Source organism: Alligator sinensis, unplaced genomic scaffold, assembly GCF_000455745.1.
Source record: "Alligator sinensis unplaced genomic scaffold, ASM45574v1 scaffold175_1, whole genome shotgun sequence".
NCBI lineage: Eukaryota > Metazoa > Chordata > Crocodylia > Alligatoridae > Alligator > Alligator sinensis.
Genome location: NW_005842536.1, coordinates 32,890 through 52,878, shown reverse-complemented (window position 1 = coordinate 52,878; position 19,989 = coordinate 32,890). Strand labels below are relative to the sequence as shown.

The 19,989-nt window shown below is 38.9% G+C and overlaps 1 protein-coding gene across 1 annotated transcript in view; it reads right to left on the bottom strand.

Annotated features, from left to right (window-relative positions):
* LOC102387039 (protein JBTS17-like) overlaps positions 1–19,989 on the bottom strand; it is a 68,916-nt gene that overhangs the window by 17,831 nt on the left and 31,096 nt on the right. The window contains exons 11-22 of the mRNA XM_006031870.3: positions 18,187–18,367; positions 17,330–17,620; positions 16,352–17,131; positions 13,870–14,042; positions 9,683–9,812; positions 7,003–7,057; positions 6,165–6,269; positions 4,276–4,368; positions 2,872–2,975; positions 2,417–2,615; positions 1,544–1,788; positions 523–616 (exon numbers count right to left, since the gene is read on the bottom strand). Coding sequence (XP_006031932.2) covers positions 523–616; positions 1,544–1,788; positions 2,417–2,615; positions 2,872–2,975; positions 4,276–4,368; positions 6,165–6,269; positions 7,003–7,057; positions 9,683–9,812; positions 13,870–14,042; positions 16,352–17,131; positions 17,330–17,620; positions 18,187–18,367 — 2,450 coding nt within the window. The remainder of the gene's footprint in view (positions 1–522; positions 617–1,543; positions 1,789–2,416; positions 2,616–2,871; positions 2,976–4,275; positions 4,369–6,164; positions 6,270–7,002; positions 7,058–9,682; positions 9,813–13,869; positions 14,043–16,351; positions 17,132–17,329; positions 17,621–18,186; positions 18,368–19,989) is intronic.

The following is a 19,989-nucleotide window of genomic DNA, read 5'->3' as shown; positions in this document are numbered from 1 at the left end:
CACCCCCCAGGCCACCTTGCTGGTTTCCAGAGTGCACATGGCACAGCCATTCCCCAGGGGACAACTAGTGGCGGCACAAGGTGCACCACCACTAGCTGTCTCCAGGGAACCAAATGTCCATGCATGTGTGGACATGGCCTCAGAAATCAAATTACCACATTATACAATGTAATGAGCAAGTCTATACATACAATGTATCTGATTTTACAAGAGAGCAGCAGTAAGTACCATCATCTCTAACATTCAAGATTGGGTTCTGCATCTAAGCCATGGAAACAATTAAGAGCATACGTGTGTATCTTCAAGTACAATAATGTTGAGTAAACACTTCATATATCGATATCCTGATTTTCTACCTTTCATTTTCTTTTGGATGAGTAAGCTGATCTTTTGCCAGCTTTGTAATATCTAGTATACTGTTCATTGAAACCTTCTAAGGCAACATTAAAGTGATAATAATAAATTTGCAGAATTCCATAGTTAAACACATGGCCTTCTATCTGCCATTCCCCTGACACATACCTTCATCTAGAACTCCAATGCCTTCTGAGAACAAGGAAGTAGCCCCTATGTCAGGATCAGCAGCCATTCCTAAATCTTCTATTGTATTTACTAACTGAGACAGGAACAAAAACAACCATATATCAAAAATTCTTTAAAAGGATTGTTCTAAAGTGATTTTTTTTCTTAAAAATCATTTAACATTTTTCTTTTTCTCATTTCTTTTTCTTAATATTCTCATAGATTACTGGCAGTGGAAGAACCAAAGGTGTCGTATACAAGTCTTGCCCAGTGCTACACTACATGTCTTGCCCAGGCTTCTGGGCTTTTCTGGTTGCCAAATGGCGCTGGGAAGGGGGTTTTTTTCTGCTCCTTTTGCTAAATGTGCCAGGTTTTTTTTTCTGCCTCTCGCAGAGGCACTGGATGTTGGCTGCAGCCAAGGCTGGAGATTATACCTGGCGTGTGCCAATGCTCCTGCTGTGACAAAATTATGGAGGTTCCTGGCTAGATAGTCATGCCTCTATGCTCAAGATCAGACCAAACACCACACTGGGGCCAGGAAGCAATTTTATTCCAAAGTCAGACACTGGTATGTACTGGGGGGGGCGGGGGGGTGGCGGCGCTTCCTCTGTAGTGAGGGACATGGCCCTCTTCCTTGGATCTCTTGAGCATATTTTAATAATCCTTCCAGCAAAAGGATATTTGCCATTGTTGTCCCCCTCCTTTAACTGTGGCAGATTAGGGTGTTATGCATTGAAGATGTGTGACAGGGCTGATTGTTTGGATAGGGAGGATCCTGGCTCAGGCAGGGGGTTGGGCTAGATGACCTCCAGAGGTCCCTTCCAGTCCTACTTGTCTATGATTCTATGACTTACATATTCAACATTGAAGGTAAATGGACAGTATGTAATCCTTCCTTTTTTAAATATACAAACCTGGCTAGGAAATATATCATTACAAAATCTAAATTCTAATTTTAACTGAAAGACAAAACAAAATAATCTATTTCAAAAAGGGGAGCAGACAGACGGTCTAAACTCACAAGTTTAGTGTTGCTGAAATCCTTCTCCATGTTCTCTGCTATGTTCTGTAGTGCCAGCAGTTGTATATCCATTTCCTGAAGTTTTGTGGAAAGATATTCTTTGCTAATCAGTCTGGCTGACAGCCCTGGAGAGGGGATGGTGCTAACATCCTCATGCATCAGGTTCCAAGTCAGGCTGTCTCTGAAAGAATCTGACTTTATATTCTCTTCTTGTATTTGCAATGATACATGCTGGAGATGTTTATCTTGAGGGAAAAAAAAAGTGGGGAGGGGGTAGGAACAGTGTCACCTTCAAACTTTTCAATATTAAAGGTGTAGGCATGTACATGAGATTTACCTCCATGTTTTGAGGGGCAAACAGGATTAAAGAAAATGGTCTCTTTAGTATATAAATCTTCTTGCTCCCAAACCAAAGAAAAACATTCACCTCTTCTCATTATCCCAGAACCTGCAGAGATCTGGGGATCTGTCACAAGGGAGGGTTGGAAAATGTCCACTGTCCCTTCTGCTTGGCAACAAGTGGGAATTCTGTCAAGACATCACTGCATTTCACAGAGCCCTTTCACTACTGTGGAATCCTATCCCTTTTGACAGGCAACGCTCTAGCAGTGCAGGCTCCATTGCCAGGGGATGACAACAGTGCGAATGGTGAAGAATCACAGAGCGTCTCAAAAAGGGAAGGAGCTCAAAGGGAAAAACAAAGTGCAGAGCAACTCTGGAGTTTCTCAAGTGGAAGGGCTAGGGCTTGAAGGGAGTAGAAAAGAATGGAAAAATGGCTGAGGGTCTTTCAGATAGAAGGGAAATGGCACTACAATGAAAGTTTTTGTTAGCTTTTTTTTTTGCTAAATAAATAAATATATGAGTCATTGTTACCTTTTCTCTGAAAATCACTGGGAGGAACTGCATTAGTGACAGAGGCTGCCAAATGATGCAGTTTGGCAGAAGATGGCACTTCAAGGCTCTCAAGTTGTTGTGTGGCACCTATCGTTTCTGTAGATTCAGGTATGACAGGCAAATCCTTCAGGAGATCATTATCTTCAATGTCAATCACGCTGATATATTTGTGTCCAACCTGAACCACAGGAGAAAAAAATCAAAAAGCAATACACATCATATACACGTGTGGTAGACTGCTCATTATCTCCAACTCTAACCCATTTATTAGTTTAGGTGGTTGAATTGAACAAGATACTTTTTTATTCCAAAGACATAACTAAGTGCTTCTATAAGGTTTCATAGCTACTGGTGAGGTGAACTCAAGTACATGCGAATAATTACAAATAGCATGCTGAAATTCTTTTATGAGAAAAATATTCCTGAGCACTAACCAAGTCAGGTGTAGCATCAGGCTTCTCTTCTGCTGCAGGGGGAAACCTAAGGTTTAAGTACGCATCTGATGTCAACATCTGAGGGACACTTGAAAGCAATTGCTCTATAAAAGAAAGGAATTGCCACATATGGTAAATACTCCTGGCATATTTGAAAAACTATTTAGAAACAGACATGTACTTACTGAAGGATTAAAGAAAGCTTGTCATCACAGCACTTTACAAGACTAAGTGTACTTGATATACTATGTCATACTGTTATTTAATATTCATTCATCATAATTTTTAGAGCAAAATTAAAATAGAAAATGGTGCTATAGAACACTATAAATTATCACTTGTTTCCAAAACAGTCTCTTACTTAAAACTCCCCAACTTGATGTCTTGCTTTAAACACACAACATATTAGGGAAATAAACCCCGTAGAACACACATTATTTTGCAATGCAATAAATTACTAGAGCACAGAACAGCATGCCCAAAGTGGCAGTCTTAATCGAAAATGAACAAAACACGGCTGGTAACAATCATACTGACAAGAAAAAATTATCTGGGTGACTTAACAGGTCTGTCCCATCTCTGATTTCTATGGGTCTAGACAAATTTAATAAAATTATAGTAATCCTCCTTCTGCTAGCTATACATTCTAATTGGAAATATATTAAAATATTGGCATTAAAAGGGTATCTCCATTACAAATCCCCATATTCAGGTGCTTAAAACTGTAAAATCAAACAAACAGAAACCCCATGCCAAACCAAAAAAATCCTCACCATACACTCTCCTCTGAACAAATCACACCCCTTCACCTTCCCACCTACTCCCCAGAAAAGTTCTCAGCAAAAAACACAAATCAGATGCCACTTTGCAAAAACTAGTTTGAAAGATCAGAGGGACAACACCCTGAGGAAAAATACGAGAAAGAAGATTGCCTTTCTCAAGACAAAAGCATGGACTATGGACTTCTGAAGTGCACTCACAGAAATCTTTTCGTGAAATATTTATTTTATATTACAGTAACTACTGCTTATAGCAGGCATGTTGGGTGAACATGTATGACATTTCAAATATTAATCTGACATGCTCAATACTCCCAAACCACTACTGGACAAAGTACCACATTAACTTATTAAAAAATCATAAAATGCGACTTGCCAAACTGTAAGCGTAACTTCCAACTACTCATGCATATGTTATTGAGTGTTAAGTCCTATTTGCCTAACATAAACAGTCTTGGATTTCTTTAGGGGTATGGATTGTATTTCAACTTAACTTTCAACTGCTCATGTGCCTTCTACAATATACTGACAATTCAGCTAGTGGATATATTTATTTGATAAAATACAAAACTTATTTTTACAGAAAGCACTGACAATCAACAGATGACAAAGCCAGACACCACACCTGATGCAGGAGCAGAAGTGGCTGATTGCTTTTTTCCAGGCTCAGAAAATACATCTTCAGAGCCAAATTCGACATCCTGATGTGACCTGAGAACTTGATTGGTAAGAAAACAGAAAAATTAAAATGGATTAATATAAAGACAAGTAAAAAATGTTATGTGAAAACATAATACTTATTATCCATTAACAAACATTTTCAAAGAAAAGAGAAGTACCATATTTACTTGAAACCAAGGCACCTCTGAATTTAAGACAACCACCAAATAATTAGATTTTATATATGAAAAATTTAAAATGTTATAATTTTCCATGTCTAGAATCTAATTATTGGAAGGTCACTGTAAATTTGTGCCCCTCTCTCACTGCTACAGAAAAATGATAACGGTTAAAAACTCCAAATCACCAGAGGAAAAAACACTTCACTGAACCAATCTCTAACTTCTTCATACTCCTTGTTCTCAAGAGTAGCCTATAAAACACTTTCAGAAGATGGGCCTAGGGAACTAAAATTGATAACTGTTTTGGGCACTACAAAACACAGACTTTACATAGAAGAATGGTTTAATGGCTTATTTTATGGCTCATTTACTTGCTCCATGCACGTACCTCTCTATTCCACAAGTAGTAACAATTATCTTGGCTTCTGAATGATCTTATTCTTTGACATAATTAAGTTTAGCTATTTCAATAGCTCTATACTTGGTCTGTAACGACTTCTGATAGCTCCATAGGTGTACTACCCTCTTCCCTTTTTAAGTGATGATTTTCATTTACATAATGAAGTTAAACAAAAATAATTGTTCTACCTGGTATTTAGTGTAGGCTGTATCTGCTTCACTATAATAGCATGGTTGTAATTTTTTTATTTGAATATCTTCAGGAATAGAAACTTCTATTATATACTGTGAAATACGTATTTTCATTTCTACCTAAGAGAACTTTTACAATTTTTGCAATCTCCTACAATCTTTACTAACTTTTACAATCTTTAAAATATTCCTGATGATGGGTGCTTGTGCTCAAAAGCTTGCAAATAAAGAATTTTCTTTTGCAAAATATCTAGTTGATTTAATAAAAGTTATCACATCTGCCATTAATTTTGATTCCTTTTGCCTCTGGACCAGTACGGAAACAACCTGAATACCTGACTCATGGAAGATATCAAATTTTAGCTGCTTTTTAATATGAAAACTTGATAGTTTTACAAGAAGGAAGCCAAATTTACCACCCGAAACCTAGACCCAGTTCCTGCCTTTGTTTGATCTAATTTGCATTCTAAGAGCATGGAGATGCCTCTCCACAAAAGAGATTCCTGCCCAGAAGAGCATTTAATCTTTCCAGTCTTCTATGAAATATGAAACATCATAACCAGAAAGAATATGATTCAACATCCTGCTTACCACCAGAAAACTTTGAGGTAAAAAGACTTTTCCAACTTTTCTCTGAGCCCAATCTGCACAAAATGAACTGTTCCAAACAGGAAACTTTACTATACCTTCAGCTCTCCTGTGAAATATGAGTTTTCATTTTCTGCCTAGGAGAACTTTTACAGTCTTTGTAATCTCCTAAGCCTGACGAAGGGTCCCTGTGCCCAAAAGCTTGCAAATAAAGAATTTTTTTTGCAAATATCTAGTTGGTCTAATAAAAATATAAAACCTCAGCCACAAGTTTTGATTACTATATAATTTATACATTTACATTTTTAAAAATCACAATACCAAAACCAAATCTAACAATATTTTTGGACACGTTTACAAATAAAAAATGAGAAAATATTACAATACTCAAAAAGCAGTACTGGAAAATAAATGGCTGTAAGACAGTAAAGTAATAATAATGGTTGTAAGACAGTAAAGTAACAGCCAAAATGGGTTACAGCTGTCATATTACCTGGATCTGTATTTGTACTTGCATCTTGAACCTCTGTAGGCTTTTTCCTTGTGGAAGCCATGAAGTGTAGAGCTGCTGAAGTAGTGACAGCATCTCTGAGTGGGTCTAAAATGGTGTAAAATAAAATGATTGTATATAACTAAAGTAAGATGAAAGGAAAAATATACCAATAAGCTTCCTTTTATAATACAACTGGCTAATTTACCACTGCAAGTGTACTATTTCGTGTATTTTTAGACAAATTTAAGCATATTTCATTAAAAATGTTAAAAAAAATATTGGTAAAAATATTTCCCCAATTTCATTACTTATCTGAAAGGATCCTACTCCACTGAATTTTGGAGTTGCATCAACTTGAATCAATCCTGAATTTAGCCAGATCATGTTTAAAGGGAGGGGCTAGGGTGTGCATGTGTAAGTAACATATATGAGTGCAAGGATTTCTTAGGGTGATATCTTTTTTGGAACAACTGTACAGTATAGTTGGGATAGCTAGACAAGCTTCTGAATGGCAAGACATTCTTCTTTGGGTAATATAATGTATATAATACATGTGTGTAATACAGAAATTTAATTTGTCTCTATGTTCTAAAGCAAAATACATATATTTCTTTACTATTCATGTTCAGGGAATGGATTCTCTTTTTCTTGCTCTAGCAAGATTAGATATAATGATGACCTAATAATCCATAAAGAAAGATGACTACTCTTTTTTTTCCATGAATGTTCTTTTGCTCCCTTGATAAACAGCCAGTTTAAAGAAAGCATGTGTTTGGTTCATAGCCTTAGACACATCTTAGATTTTGACTTTTTTTTAAAGGAATATACATATACATACCAAGTGAAGTGACAAAATCATCTGCTAGATAACAGCTGGATTCTGTTTGCTGAACCTAATATGAGAAAAATGTGATTGATCTGGTTACAGGATTTCTTGATGCTTTTAACTTTTAAACATGTTGCCTTTGAGCAGGTTTTTAAAACTTATTAGAAAGCATAATTTCTCTACCTCCTTTCTTTCATTATGGCATTATACCTAGACAAAAATGGAATCAGACAGGTTGATCACTTAATTTTGTATTTTTTTTAATTGTGTTTTTTTCTTTGTTTGTTGTTTTTGATTTACTTAATCTTGGTTTGTATCACTCTTTATATGAATCTGGTCCTGATACTACCATGTTCACCTTCCGTCAAATTTAAAAGCAGCATAGGAGGCATTTGAAGAACAAACACAAAGAGAGTTTTACAATTTACAATATCACAGCCTATCATTGTATGTACTCATGTGTATAAATGTCAGCTTAGCTCCAAAACTGTATAAAACTGTGGATGCATTAGATTTTTTCCCAGAAAAAATCAAGGTGATCATAGGAATAACCATAAAGTGATTTTTTTTTAATGCTGATAAAATCCTTTTTAGCATCTCATAAGTATTTATTGGAAGCAAATCTAGTGATGTCTTGCACAACATTGTCAATGGCATCCTTTCATCTGCGAGAGACAATGGATATCGCGACCTATGACGTAGATGGTTTGCAGTGCCTCGTGTGACTGAACAGTCCAAATCTGAGATTTGCATGATCTGTGGCAATGGTTGCAAATGTATGCGTCATGGTTGGGTGGTTCAGGAATGCTTGCTTCCTATGGACTCTTTTCTCTTCAAGCTGTTGGAGTCAATTTCTGTCATGGGCTTTAATGCCCTGGTGGAGACAATGACGTCACTTGTTCTGATGCTTGCCAGGGTTTCCCATTGGCCAGGATCAATTCCAAATGCCTTCATCTCTCACGTGCATGGGTGTTTATAGCAAAGCTTGGGGTATCCTGCTATTCTTGTTCCCTCCAACAGTTCCCTACATAGCATGTCCTTGGGTATACGTGCATCTTCCAATCTGCTCAAATGGCCTAGCCAGCGCAGTTATCTCTGTCCAAGTAGGGCTGTCACACTTGGTACATTTGCCCTTTGAAGAACCTCTGCGTTGGGAATTTTATCTTGCCATTTGATGCTGAGTATGTGGTGTAAGCAGTGCAGGTGGAAGCTGTTTAACTTTTCTCTTGATGTGCACAAATTGTCCATGTTTCCCCACCATACATGTGAGTGCTGAGTACGCAAGCTTTGTACATCAGCATTTTGGTCTTGATGGTAAGCCTTGAGTTGTTCCATGCTCATTTAGTTAGTCCACTGGAAGTGGTGGCAGCCTTTCCGATGCGAACATTAAATTCTTCACCAAGTGAGAGGTTGGTGCTCACTGTGGAGCCTAGGTAGCTGAACTTCTGGACTACTTCTAGCTGGTTCTCATTAAGGGTCATTGATGGATCTTGTGGAACTCCCTGTCCTAGTACAACTGTTTTCTTTGTGCTGATAGTGAGAGCAAATGCTTGACAAGCTCTTGAAAGGCAATCCATGAGTTCTTGTAGTAGGTCTTTGTCATGGGCTATAAGGGCAGCATTTTCAGCAAATAGAAACTCCCTGATAAGCACCTTTCTAACTGTAGTGTTTGCTTTGAGTTGTGACAGGTTGAAGAGTTTCCCACTTGATCTTGTGTGAAGGTACACTCCACCTTCCATATCTTTAAACGTGCACTTCTGAAGTACCAAGAAGATTCCAAAAAGTGTAAAGGCATGAACACATCTTTACTTCACTCCAGTTTTCATTACGAAGCTGTCCGAAGTGGACCCATCAAACCAAACAGTTGCTTTCATGTTGTGGAAGGAATGTAAAAGACTTAACAGGACTTGTGGGCATCCTATCTTTTCTAGGACTGCAAATAGGCCTGCTCTGCTGACAGTGTTAAATGATTTGGTTAGATCTACAAAAGCGATGTACAGTGGTCGGTTTTGCCATCTGCACTTTTCTTGAAGTTAATGCAGGGAAAATATCAAATCCAGTGATGTCTTGCACAACATGCAAATATGCTATTCCAGTTTGATTATGCTACTTGTCTATTTCAATATTAACCAGCTTTCATGGCAATATATTTCTGTCTTTTCTAAATCTATATACCTCAGAGCAGCAGTAACCAACCAGCGACGTGTCACACTTGGCACAGGCAGCCTCTGTGTGGCACACAACAGATCAGGAGGGGACAGACAGTACAGCAGCAGATAGGGCAACAGATCAGGCAGAGGAAGGGGATGAAAGTGACATTTGGGGGATGGCAGGGCATCTTTTAATTTTCAGCTGAAACTTATATTTTCAATTTTGTTCCTGTCACCAGTTTCATATTCTTAGATACCACATATAATATTGGATAATTTGGTTTTACTAGAAAATGTGGTAAAGCATTTTACAAGAATAAAAACGATTTTTTTCTGCTAAAAGAAGAATTTCTTGGAAAAAAAAGAAGAATTAATGAAAAATGTGCGTGTGTTGGGAAGAGGCACGTGGTGTCACTTAGAAAGCGATAGGAAAGGGTATCTATAAGATTTATCAGGATATTTGGTTTAGTATCTTGTTTCTCTTGTATCAGTGTTTTAAAATATTAAAGAGGAAAGAAAGAATTATGACCATTTTCTTATACCTGTGTGTCTGTTTTAACAGCTACTTCTATATCGTCGCTACCAATAATAGAATCTTCTGGACGGAATGTCACACTTGTTTTTTTCTTTTCCTTCTCCTCTTTTATCTGATTCTCAGCACGCCTCTTCTGTCTGTTAAAATATTAATTACAGCTAAAAAAATTACCTCACTGATACTGGAAACATTTATCTTTCTAATAAGGAGGAAAAAAAACAGTTACTATCTTATTATATACCAGAAATTTGAGAAAACTAAGGTAAATGGAAAAAATAACTATTGGTTTACTGAGACTTAACCAGAATAGCATTTTATTGCCTAACAAAAACTAATATAGTTAAGCTACGTCTAAGTGCTCATAAAATATACAACAGTGAATCTGAAACATATCAAAATTTTCTTACCAAAATTGCATGCTGATTCAATAAAACATTATTTATGTTATTTTTTGCCTACAATGAAAGGAAAAATACTATACTCACAGAGAACCCTATAAGAAATGTTGTAGCATGAAATAAATCTACGTTTCTATCAATGAATAATTCTTAAGATGCAACTTTGTTCTACAGCTTATTTTAAACTCTACTGGCTTTTATAAGTTATTTTTGTTTATTTTGAGTTATTTTGCTCTGCAAGCCATCCTAATTGGTGAGAATGGTAGCATGTAAATCTAATAAACAAACACATATACATAACTTGTTTTCTTGAAAGAACTGTGAAGTTTCTTTAAAAATATTTAATGTCAGAGTTTTCAAAGGATATATACTGGCTTAAATATTATAACATACACAATTTAAAACAAGGTATTTTAAACTCCAGTTACTCTTTTACTTAGGTGTCAAAATCTAAGTTTAAGAGTGTGTTTTCAAAGCACTGTAAGTATTTCAAAGTACTGAAAGCGCTAAAACATATTTTCCCACATACAACACACTCCCAAACAAAATATGCACTTTTTTTTGGAAGGTGCACATATTGGAAGGCAGAATGTAGAAAAAAAAAGACTGACTGACTGACTGAGACAGACTCAATCCTCCTGGGAACACAGACAATCCATAAAGTGTGGCACCAAGAAGTTTCTGGTGCCAGCTGGACACTATGTTCCCAGGAGAACCTACTCTGTTCATATAAGGGTATCTCCTGACCTTTGCAAGCAGGGCTATCAACTATTAGTAAATTTACAGATTGTCAGTTAAAAAAAATTCAGGCTAAAAATGTCTATCAGTAAAGTCTGCAGAAAAAAACCAACAAAACAACAAAGAACTTCAGTCATCAGTAAAAACACTGTGCAGCCTCAACTTGACTGAAGCTCCAGCAGAGAACAGCAGCACCACCTGGTATGTGGGCGTAGCACCCTATAGGGAGTGTTTTCTCAGCCATGTACTGCTGCTGTTGTGTCCGGGGTTGCCTATACTACTACTGGGTGGCAGATAGGTTTCTGTGGGGGTCTGTGCTGGGATAGGGGGATTGGGTCCAGTGCAGGTAAGGCTGGGGGGTAGGCTGAGGGAAGAAGCATGCTGTAGGGTACAGTCAGGGGCATCAGTGTAGGGGAAACCCCAGAGGGGGACAGCACAGTGTAAAACCATTGCTGCAGTCAAACTGGTATGCCAAGCCAAGAAAAACTTTTTTATTGCAAACTTTTTACTGACAACCAAACATTTTTTTGTTTTAATGGTTGATGTTAAATTGGTTATGGTTGGCTATGGTTATGGTTGGCTATGGTTTGGCTATGGTTGATGTTAAATTCCAATTCGACCCTTCTAACTGGGACCTGGCAGCAGGACAGAGCCTCTCTGAAGAGTTACATTTACATTATATAAAATGTACATAAGTAAGAATGGGGGCAGGCAAAATACGGCCTGCAGGCTGGTCTAGCCTGCCAGGCCATTCTATCTGGCCCACAGGGCACCTAAAAAATTTACTAAATTAATATTTATTTGCTCCTAGCTGCCTGCCAAAGCTGACAAGGGCCAGGGGCAGTAGGATCCAGGGGGAGCCCTCAGCAGGCTTACAGGCTTGAACAACTTAGCCCTGCCACACCCCCAGCCAGTTGCCTGCTTCAGCACCACACAGCTGTGGCTCCTGGCTGCATCACTGGACTGCGGAGCATGGGACCGTGCTGGCACAGTGGGGAGAGGTATGTGTGTATGCAGGTTCAGTGGCTCTGTGCGTGGGTGCATTCATGCGCAGGCTCTAGCAGCGCGCGTGTGTGTGTGTGTGTGTGTGTGTGTGCAGGCTCAGGGGCAAAGTGTGCGTGTGCATGTGTGTGCGCGCATGCTCGGGGCAGAGTGTGCGCGCGCAAGAGCAGGGGTACAGTGTATGTGTGTGTGCAGGCGCAGGGGCACAATGTGTGTATATGCAAGCACAGGGGCACAGTGTGTGTGTGTGTGTATTCATAGGGTGAGTCCCACAAGCCCCCCCCACCACACACATGCCCCCCCCCCACACTGCCATACACAAACCCCAGCCACCCTACCCCCACACAGCCCCCTGGGCCCCATACCTACCCATACCCCACATATCCACTCACACCCACAGCCCCCCAAAACCTACACCCCCCCACAATATACAAGAGTAAGACTTCATTTTAAGCTATTGTGCAATCACCTCTATGTGCACTATACAAACATGTAAATCAAGTCAAAAACATTTTTAGAAATTAAATTAATGAAGGGGCTGTCAAAGTTTGCTTTTTAGAATATATAAACCATTTTTCCAGTTCTGAGATGGCAAAACCCCTTGCTGAAAAGAGTACTTCTGGGGGCAAGGGAGGATGTCTGGTGGCAAAGGTCAGGGGTTAGGCAGTGGGACTTCCGGTTACAAGATGGCGAGGCTACCCATGTGGCCTTCACCAGCTTGACAAAACTCAGTAAGTGGCCCTCCGCCCGAAATAACTGCCTGCCCCTGAGTAAACAACACGGTGTCAATAAAAATGTTTGGTTGTCAGTAAGAAGTTTGCAGATTATCAGTTACAATTTTTTTCTTGGGTTATCAACCCTGCTTGCAAAGACAGTAACAAGAATTAGTTCTTTGTTGTAAGCAGTTATTTATGCAAGTCCCTGTAAATAAAATGTTGTTTCCACATCACAAGCCTCATTAAGATTCTACCAGAAGCTCACTTACTGCTTCTGGCACAAGCTACAATGCTAAGCCAATAGCTATGGCTGCGAGAAGGTTAACACAGGACTCTGCTATCTTGGCATCTGTAGGACATGCACAATTTCTCCAGGCTGGTTTGTTTTGAAGTGAAGAAAACAGCTTCATTGCTTAAAACATGCATCGCAATTTGGGGGGGGGGCAGTTTTGGGAAAAAGGTGACTATCTATGTGAGAAAATGTGATAATTGCAAAAGGGACACACTGCTCTGGGGGATTTGATATCATTCTCTCTTTCAGGGTAAACAGAATTATTCTGAAGTTTCTTGACAACATCTATTGACCCTACAGCAGTGGTTCCCAATCTGTGGTACAGGTACCCCCAGTGGTATGCAGACAACCTGTCAGTGGTACATGTTAACAGATTTATTATAATTACTTTATATGATAAAAATTTGCTGGTGGTACTTAAGATTGTATCATTTTAAATTGATGGTGTGTAATTTGGGAACCACTGCCCTACAGAACAACTTAAAGGCAAGTTGAAGCAAGTTTAAACATCGCTCTATTGTTTGCACTTTCTAGGTGATTAATGATCCAGGTTAATGCAAAGTAAAAACCACCTGAAATCATGACATACCCAGCAAAAGAAAATTAGCTGAGATGAGAGTCCAATCTTGCATTGACTTAAAATCAGTGGAACCTTTGTTCTCTCTGCTGGATTCAGCAGACTCAAAAATGAGGAAAGTTTCACAATCTTATCCTCAATTAAAATCAGACATGCCATTTAATGGTCCACTTTTTTGAAAACTACAAGTTCACTAGCAACGGTGATCATTTTGTGATGCAAAATAGCTGATGACAACCAAATCACTTCCTGCACAGACTCAGTACACAATGAACGGTCAAGAGAGGGTAACAAAAATGTACACCACAGATCTAGAAGTGAAACATTCTATATTCCATTATCATCTTTCTCATATTATTTAGTGTCCAATTGTTCTCACTGCAAAAACTTCTACTGACATCAAGGGCAGAAGGCTCAGATTACCAGTACATCTCTGCAAATGAAAAACAAATCTTGAAAATTTGTCCTTGCCTTTTTTTATTATTCCGTAGATGTCTTGATTCAAATGATTCACTATCAGCTTTCAACAACTGAATTGGTTCAGAATGCTCTTGTCCAACAAGGGGACATGGTGCACTGATATGTTGGCGCCTTTGCTCAAATGCAATGAGATTTTCAAGTGGGATGAGTTTTGGTGCTTGGAACTGTTCAGAGAGAAGGAAAATGAGAAAGCTGTAAAAGAGAAATAACAACAAATCCAGAACAGACTGGATTACACTACATAGCAGGTTCAGTCTAACCTCAGGCACGTGGCTGCAACTCCTATTGAAGTAACTGGAAAAAAAAGCAACCAAATAATAGCAGCCAAATCAAGATCTTGGAATTGAAATTAGGGAGCAGATTTTTAGATTACTACACAAAATAATGTAAGAGACAGATAGGTGCAGACACAAGTAACAACTGAACCATTCTAAAATATCACTGATTGGGAACCGGTTCAAAATTTTTGAAATGCCATGGCTTCAATACCAGGGGGTAGAAGTGAGCACTTACTCCTTGCAGTGGGCAGGTGGGAGGGGATTACTAGCACCCATGCTTTTGGAGTCCTAGGGGTGGGTGACCTGTGTTTTGCGACATCGTCAATTTTCTGCTTTCCCATTTCCTAAACATGGGTTCAATAAACTTCAAAAGCCTGCAAATGGTCAGGCTGCAATGTGCTTACCTGAGTTGGTGGGGAGGGGGAAGAAGTGCTTGGACCCACACTTGGTTTTCAGGGGCTGAGGGCACATGCTGAGGGTTTGTGGTCAAGTAGGGAACAAGGACACAGCTGGTTGTTAAAAAGATATCTGTTACTGAACAACCAGTCCAAGGCAGCTCTTGGATAAAATGTGCAAACAGGGGGGGGGGGCGGTGGAGAAGAAGGGAGGGAGCAGAGTTTTGGCTGTGCACTAGAGGGGTCAGTTGCAGTAGTAAGGGCTTGGGGGGTGGGAGTGGGGGGAATACCATTTGGGATGCCTGGAGAACTAACTGGAACCATGTCACAGAATGCTTGGTGTCCACGTGCCACACTAAATCAGTTCAATGAACTGGTTCAAAACTACTTGATTTTCCACATACACTTTTGAACTGTTTCAGAAAGATTTAAACAGTAGTGTCTGTCTGCTTCAGGTTTAAACTGCAGCTAAACCACCCTAAGGATTACTGTATTTACCTGATTCTAAGAAAACTTTGATTTTAAGATGACTGTTCCCCCCCCACCGGGTGAAATTAGATTCTATATATGGAGAATTATAAGTTTGTTATAATTTTTCATGCTTAGACTCTAATTAGTGATAGGCCATTTTCAATACATCCTTCCCACTGCTGTGACAGGGACAGCAGGGGCAGGGGCTGAAGGGTCACATCCCTGCCCATCAGTCCCCTGCCCCTTGTCATCTCACACCTAACCCCCTGTTGCCTGCCCTCTACATGCAGCCCCTGCCACGCTTCCCTTCCCTTCCTCCATGCCTGCCCCCGCCACTCCATACCTCTCTTAGCCCCTGATCTGCCTGAAGCCTACCCCCTACCAACTGCCTTCCCCACCCCTGCTCCCCCACTGCCTCCTTCAGCCTACCCACCCCCACTTTGCTCCTCTGTGCCTGCTCCCTCCATTCCTTACATATCCCCCATTTACCTCCTGCTGTAGTTCTGCTTCTCCGGGGAAGACAACAGAAGCTGGACCCAGCCCAGCCTAACAAAGGAAAAGCCACAGCAACTCCTGGCTGGGCCGGGTTCCTTCCAACCCTGCAGTCTTTCCACCTGTGTGCCCCCTCCCCCACCAATTCAGCCATGCTAATTGGGAGAAAAACCTGTCTTGGATTGGAAGAGTGTAGAAAGAAATATTGCTGTTGGTTGCTGCTGGAGCTCAGACCTTTAGTTCCTTTAGCTGTCTGACTTTATGAAAAATCCTTTTTTTGGCACAACCTTTCCCAAAAACATTTAAATCTCTAAAACATTTAACATTTTGAAGTATGCTACTGAGGATGAAGGAAATGCATAATGTGGATGTGATTTAAAGGAAATTCAACTCTCTGGACAGAATCTTTTTACCGTTTAATATTCTCTGCCCTTGCAAATTTCTAATAATATATTACATGCTAGTATTATATTGAAATCTATTTACTGTACAATCAGAAATCTACCTAATTATGTTTGCTGTTAACAATCTCTCTCCTCATTCTTCACTAGTGGATGAATCCACCCCTCTACCTGTATGGAATATGATGGCAGTCTAATATTGCTGGAGGCTCTAGTACCCAGTCTCTCCCTCAGTCCAGACAGCTGGAAGATTTCTGGGTAGCCTGGGATGCAAGGATGTATGTCTGGAACCTCCAGTAATCCTGATGGACCACCTCTGACTTCCACTGGGGGGAGGCCTTGCCCCATTACATGATGGGTGAAGATAGAGGTTGTACAACAAAGAAACAAGACTTATTTAATTGAACCACAGAAAAATATTACTAATATCTATTACCTTGTATTTTGGAGGTAAGTTATGATGAAGAATTGCTATTCCTGGGTGATATATTGTGTTCCAATCAGCCTCCTTTGTTGTAGGTCTAACAGTTATTAAAGAAGTATCAGTCAGTTGTCTGATAATTGGTGGAAATCTAAGTACAGGATCAAGCTGCAGATGTAGTAGAGGAATTCCAGATGGACATTGGGAAGTCCCACAGAAGGAAACATGCTGAGCAATCAGTGGCTTTTCTGCATTCATATTTCTAGAGAGGTACTGCTCAGGTGCAACATATTGCTGACCTTCATACTGATTTACATGTAGATGTTTAGGAGGTCCCTTACTTACAGCTTCTGCCCACCTCTTCTTTTCCTCATGTGCTTGCCTTATAAATTCAAGGTCGTACTTATCCACATTCAGGTGTGCTGTTGTAGACTTACTCTTGTTTCCTAGTGTTTGTAATGGTTGAAGGTTTTGTAAGGCATCAGTTGGACCCCAAGCCACTTTTGGTTGTAGAAGTGGCATGGCAAAAGCTTGTGAAATTCCTACTGGACATACATTGAGTGGTTTGAAATGATAATCTGATTCAAGTGTAAGCAAAGGATATCCACTTGCATAATTTGAAGTTTTTGAGACTGGAATAAGTTTGTGTGGCTTCTGGATATCTGGAGAAGGAGATAACAGATGAAGTGGTTTGGCTGGAGCTGAAGGAAGCAAATCTTGAGATGCTGGAGTAAATCCTATTCCATGAGATTGGGTCTCTGATGGGATTAAAGAAACATTTCTGTCTGACCGATTCTAGATGAGAAAAGAACATACACCAGCTGTTTAAAACATGTATAAGACAGCAGTGAATTTTTTACAACGCATGGTTCCTACTGGATGGGACCACTGCATTCTAATGCAATTATTACAGAAAAGTTCCCTAATTTTAAAAAGGATTCATTTAGTTGATGTGCTTTCTGTTCCAAGAGAGAGAGGTTTTCTTTTACCTACCTGTATATTTTCATTTTTGCCTTGATCATTTATGACATTTATTTGCTGGGAGTGAGAGCCACTCTTTTTGTCAGACTTTCTAGTATTTTCTTGACCAGAGAGCTGAGTTTCTGGAAAGCCATTTGAAGAATAGGTAGGAAGAGATTTTTCTACACCTCCAGCAGCATGTGAAAGCTGGCTTCCTCCCAGTGGAACAAATTGAGACTGCTGCAAAAGGTGCTGCATATTTGGCAGGTTGGCAAAGGATGATCCCACTATTTGCATTAAACTCATAAAGTTGATTTGCTGCAGCTGGAATATAAACAAAATTAAGATGACATTTATACTACATATTAAATTGGGCCTTGGTCATAAAAATCCATTGTTAGACACTGTTTATAGCTGCTATTCTGTTAAAACTGACAAAAGATAAAAACAGACTGATCTTTTAATGGCAATTTTGTACTTAGCCTGTACCATGAATTAGCATTTCTTTTATGGTAAATTAAGGTATCTGTGATATAATGAGTTTGCTGTAACAACATAAAACTCTTTGTTTTTCTTTACTTAAGTGAAAGGAAATAGAATCTTGAAAAATATCAAAGTGGAATAGTTTCACCTGCACAAGTTAATTCATTATCACTTAATGACACAGTTACTTAGGTTGAGAACTTCCCTTAATGTACATGAATGACACACATTAAGTGAAAATTAAGTACAGCTAGTTTTCCTACAAAACTTTTGAAACTATTTTCACACTTCTAATCATTGAGTCAAAAACATAAACCTGGAACCCATAAAAGAAGTAAGGAATAGCTTTGTTTTTCAAACTGCATAGTCTGTGTAAATTATTTTTTTTAATAATGAGACAGTCTGACCTGAACTAGTTTAAACATTTCATCTTGGAGCATCTGTCTGATAGTTTCTGATGTGTTCAGTGGCTCTGCTGTGGGTGCTCCTTCCTGGACTTCTTTTTCCTCTGAATGAACTGAAGCATGGGAATAAACACTTGACTCAGCAATGGAAGAAGGCTGATCATCGCATCCAGAAACCTCTGTACTACTGGACAAAGGGTGTTGGGTGGAGAGAATGGCATAAGTATTAGATGCTGTAAAAATATTTGGGTTCAGAACATCTAACCAGAAAAATTTCAAAATGATCCAGCAACTTTTAAAGATACCTGCAATTTTCTAAATCAATTACTGAAAAACTGTGTCCTAGAGATAATCTTAATTTATTAAGCTACCTCAACCTTCACTAGAAGGTTACAATTAGTATACTTTTGTACCTTCAGTGCCTTTCAGTATGCTGCAAAGACAACAAGATCCACGTGATTGTAGTCACACAGATAGTTGAAACATTCAATTTGACACAGTTAAAGGCAGAATAATGGAATGCCAAGATAAAATGAGAGCCAGAGTGAGAGAAGTGTTTCATTTGTTAGTAATAATGCAAGAAGAGCTGAAAACTGATGGACAAGGGGATTCATTAGCAAAAATATGAGACAGGGGGAAATTACTTTCCTTTAGGTTTTTCAAAATGTATTAATACATTTGGAGGTCTTTTTTCAAACAAAAATATTGTATTTTCAAACCAAGGAAGGCATTCTTTAGCATTAAAAACATTTCCTTTTTCTAAAATGGGTAACAACTGATATAGTTTATTAATAAATTCTTCAACTAAATGGATTGTCAATGTTTGGAAAATGCTCACAGCAGTTTACAGGCAAGCAAGAACTATCTGTACTTTGTTGTGAAAAACTATATTACATAAATAATTTTAGTGTGTGCTGGAGTGAGGTAACTGGTGGTCCAGGAATTACATGAGAGGCAAGCATTTCTGTGGGTGATATCTTTTATTGCACCAAATACATTGTTGGGATAAAGTTAGACAAGCTTGCATTTAAATCTCATCAGAAATGGTCAGACCTTTGCCTTCCTGTTTCACAAGATACATCTCTAATACTAAAAGAAAGGTACTGTAGTTTTCTCACTATAAATCACTCTATTCCACTCAATTTGTTCATCTCGGTTCTACCTTTTCACCTCTCTTGAAATTCAGAAAATATCTTTTTGCTTACAAGCGGGTCAATTTTGAATCAGAGGAAAGACTATAATCAACTGGAATGACCAATATCACTTCCTGTAGCAGCTAACAACTCTAATCCTGTTGCTTCAGCACATATTCTGGCTAGAGCCTTTTCTAGAGTGTGTGTTTTGATAGGACCATTGCACAAAGTAGTACAGCTATGGATTATATAACACAATGTAAAGTGAAAACAAATATGGAACCTGGGTTTTCGGTTGTAGCCATAGGACATAGGTAGGCAAGGTTCTTCAAGTAGATGTGATATTTTTTATTAGACCAACTGAGTATTTGGAAAAAAGTTCTTGGCAAGCTTTTGGGTGCAGTCACGCTTCTTCAGGCATAGGGATTTTCTGCTGCTCTGAGATTCTAAGGAAGACTCCCTATGCCTAAAGAAGGGTGACTGCACCCAAAAGCTTGCCAAGAACTTTTTTCCAACTACTCAGTTGGTCTAATAAAACTACTCAGTTGGTCACATCTACTCAAAGAACCTTGCCAACAAATATGGAATACTTTTATGGTAAAGAATCATATCTCACCTAACGATATAAAAACAGGAGATTTAATGGGCATAAACCATGCTTTTTCATGTAAAG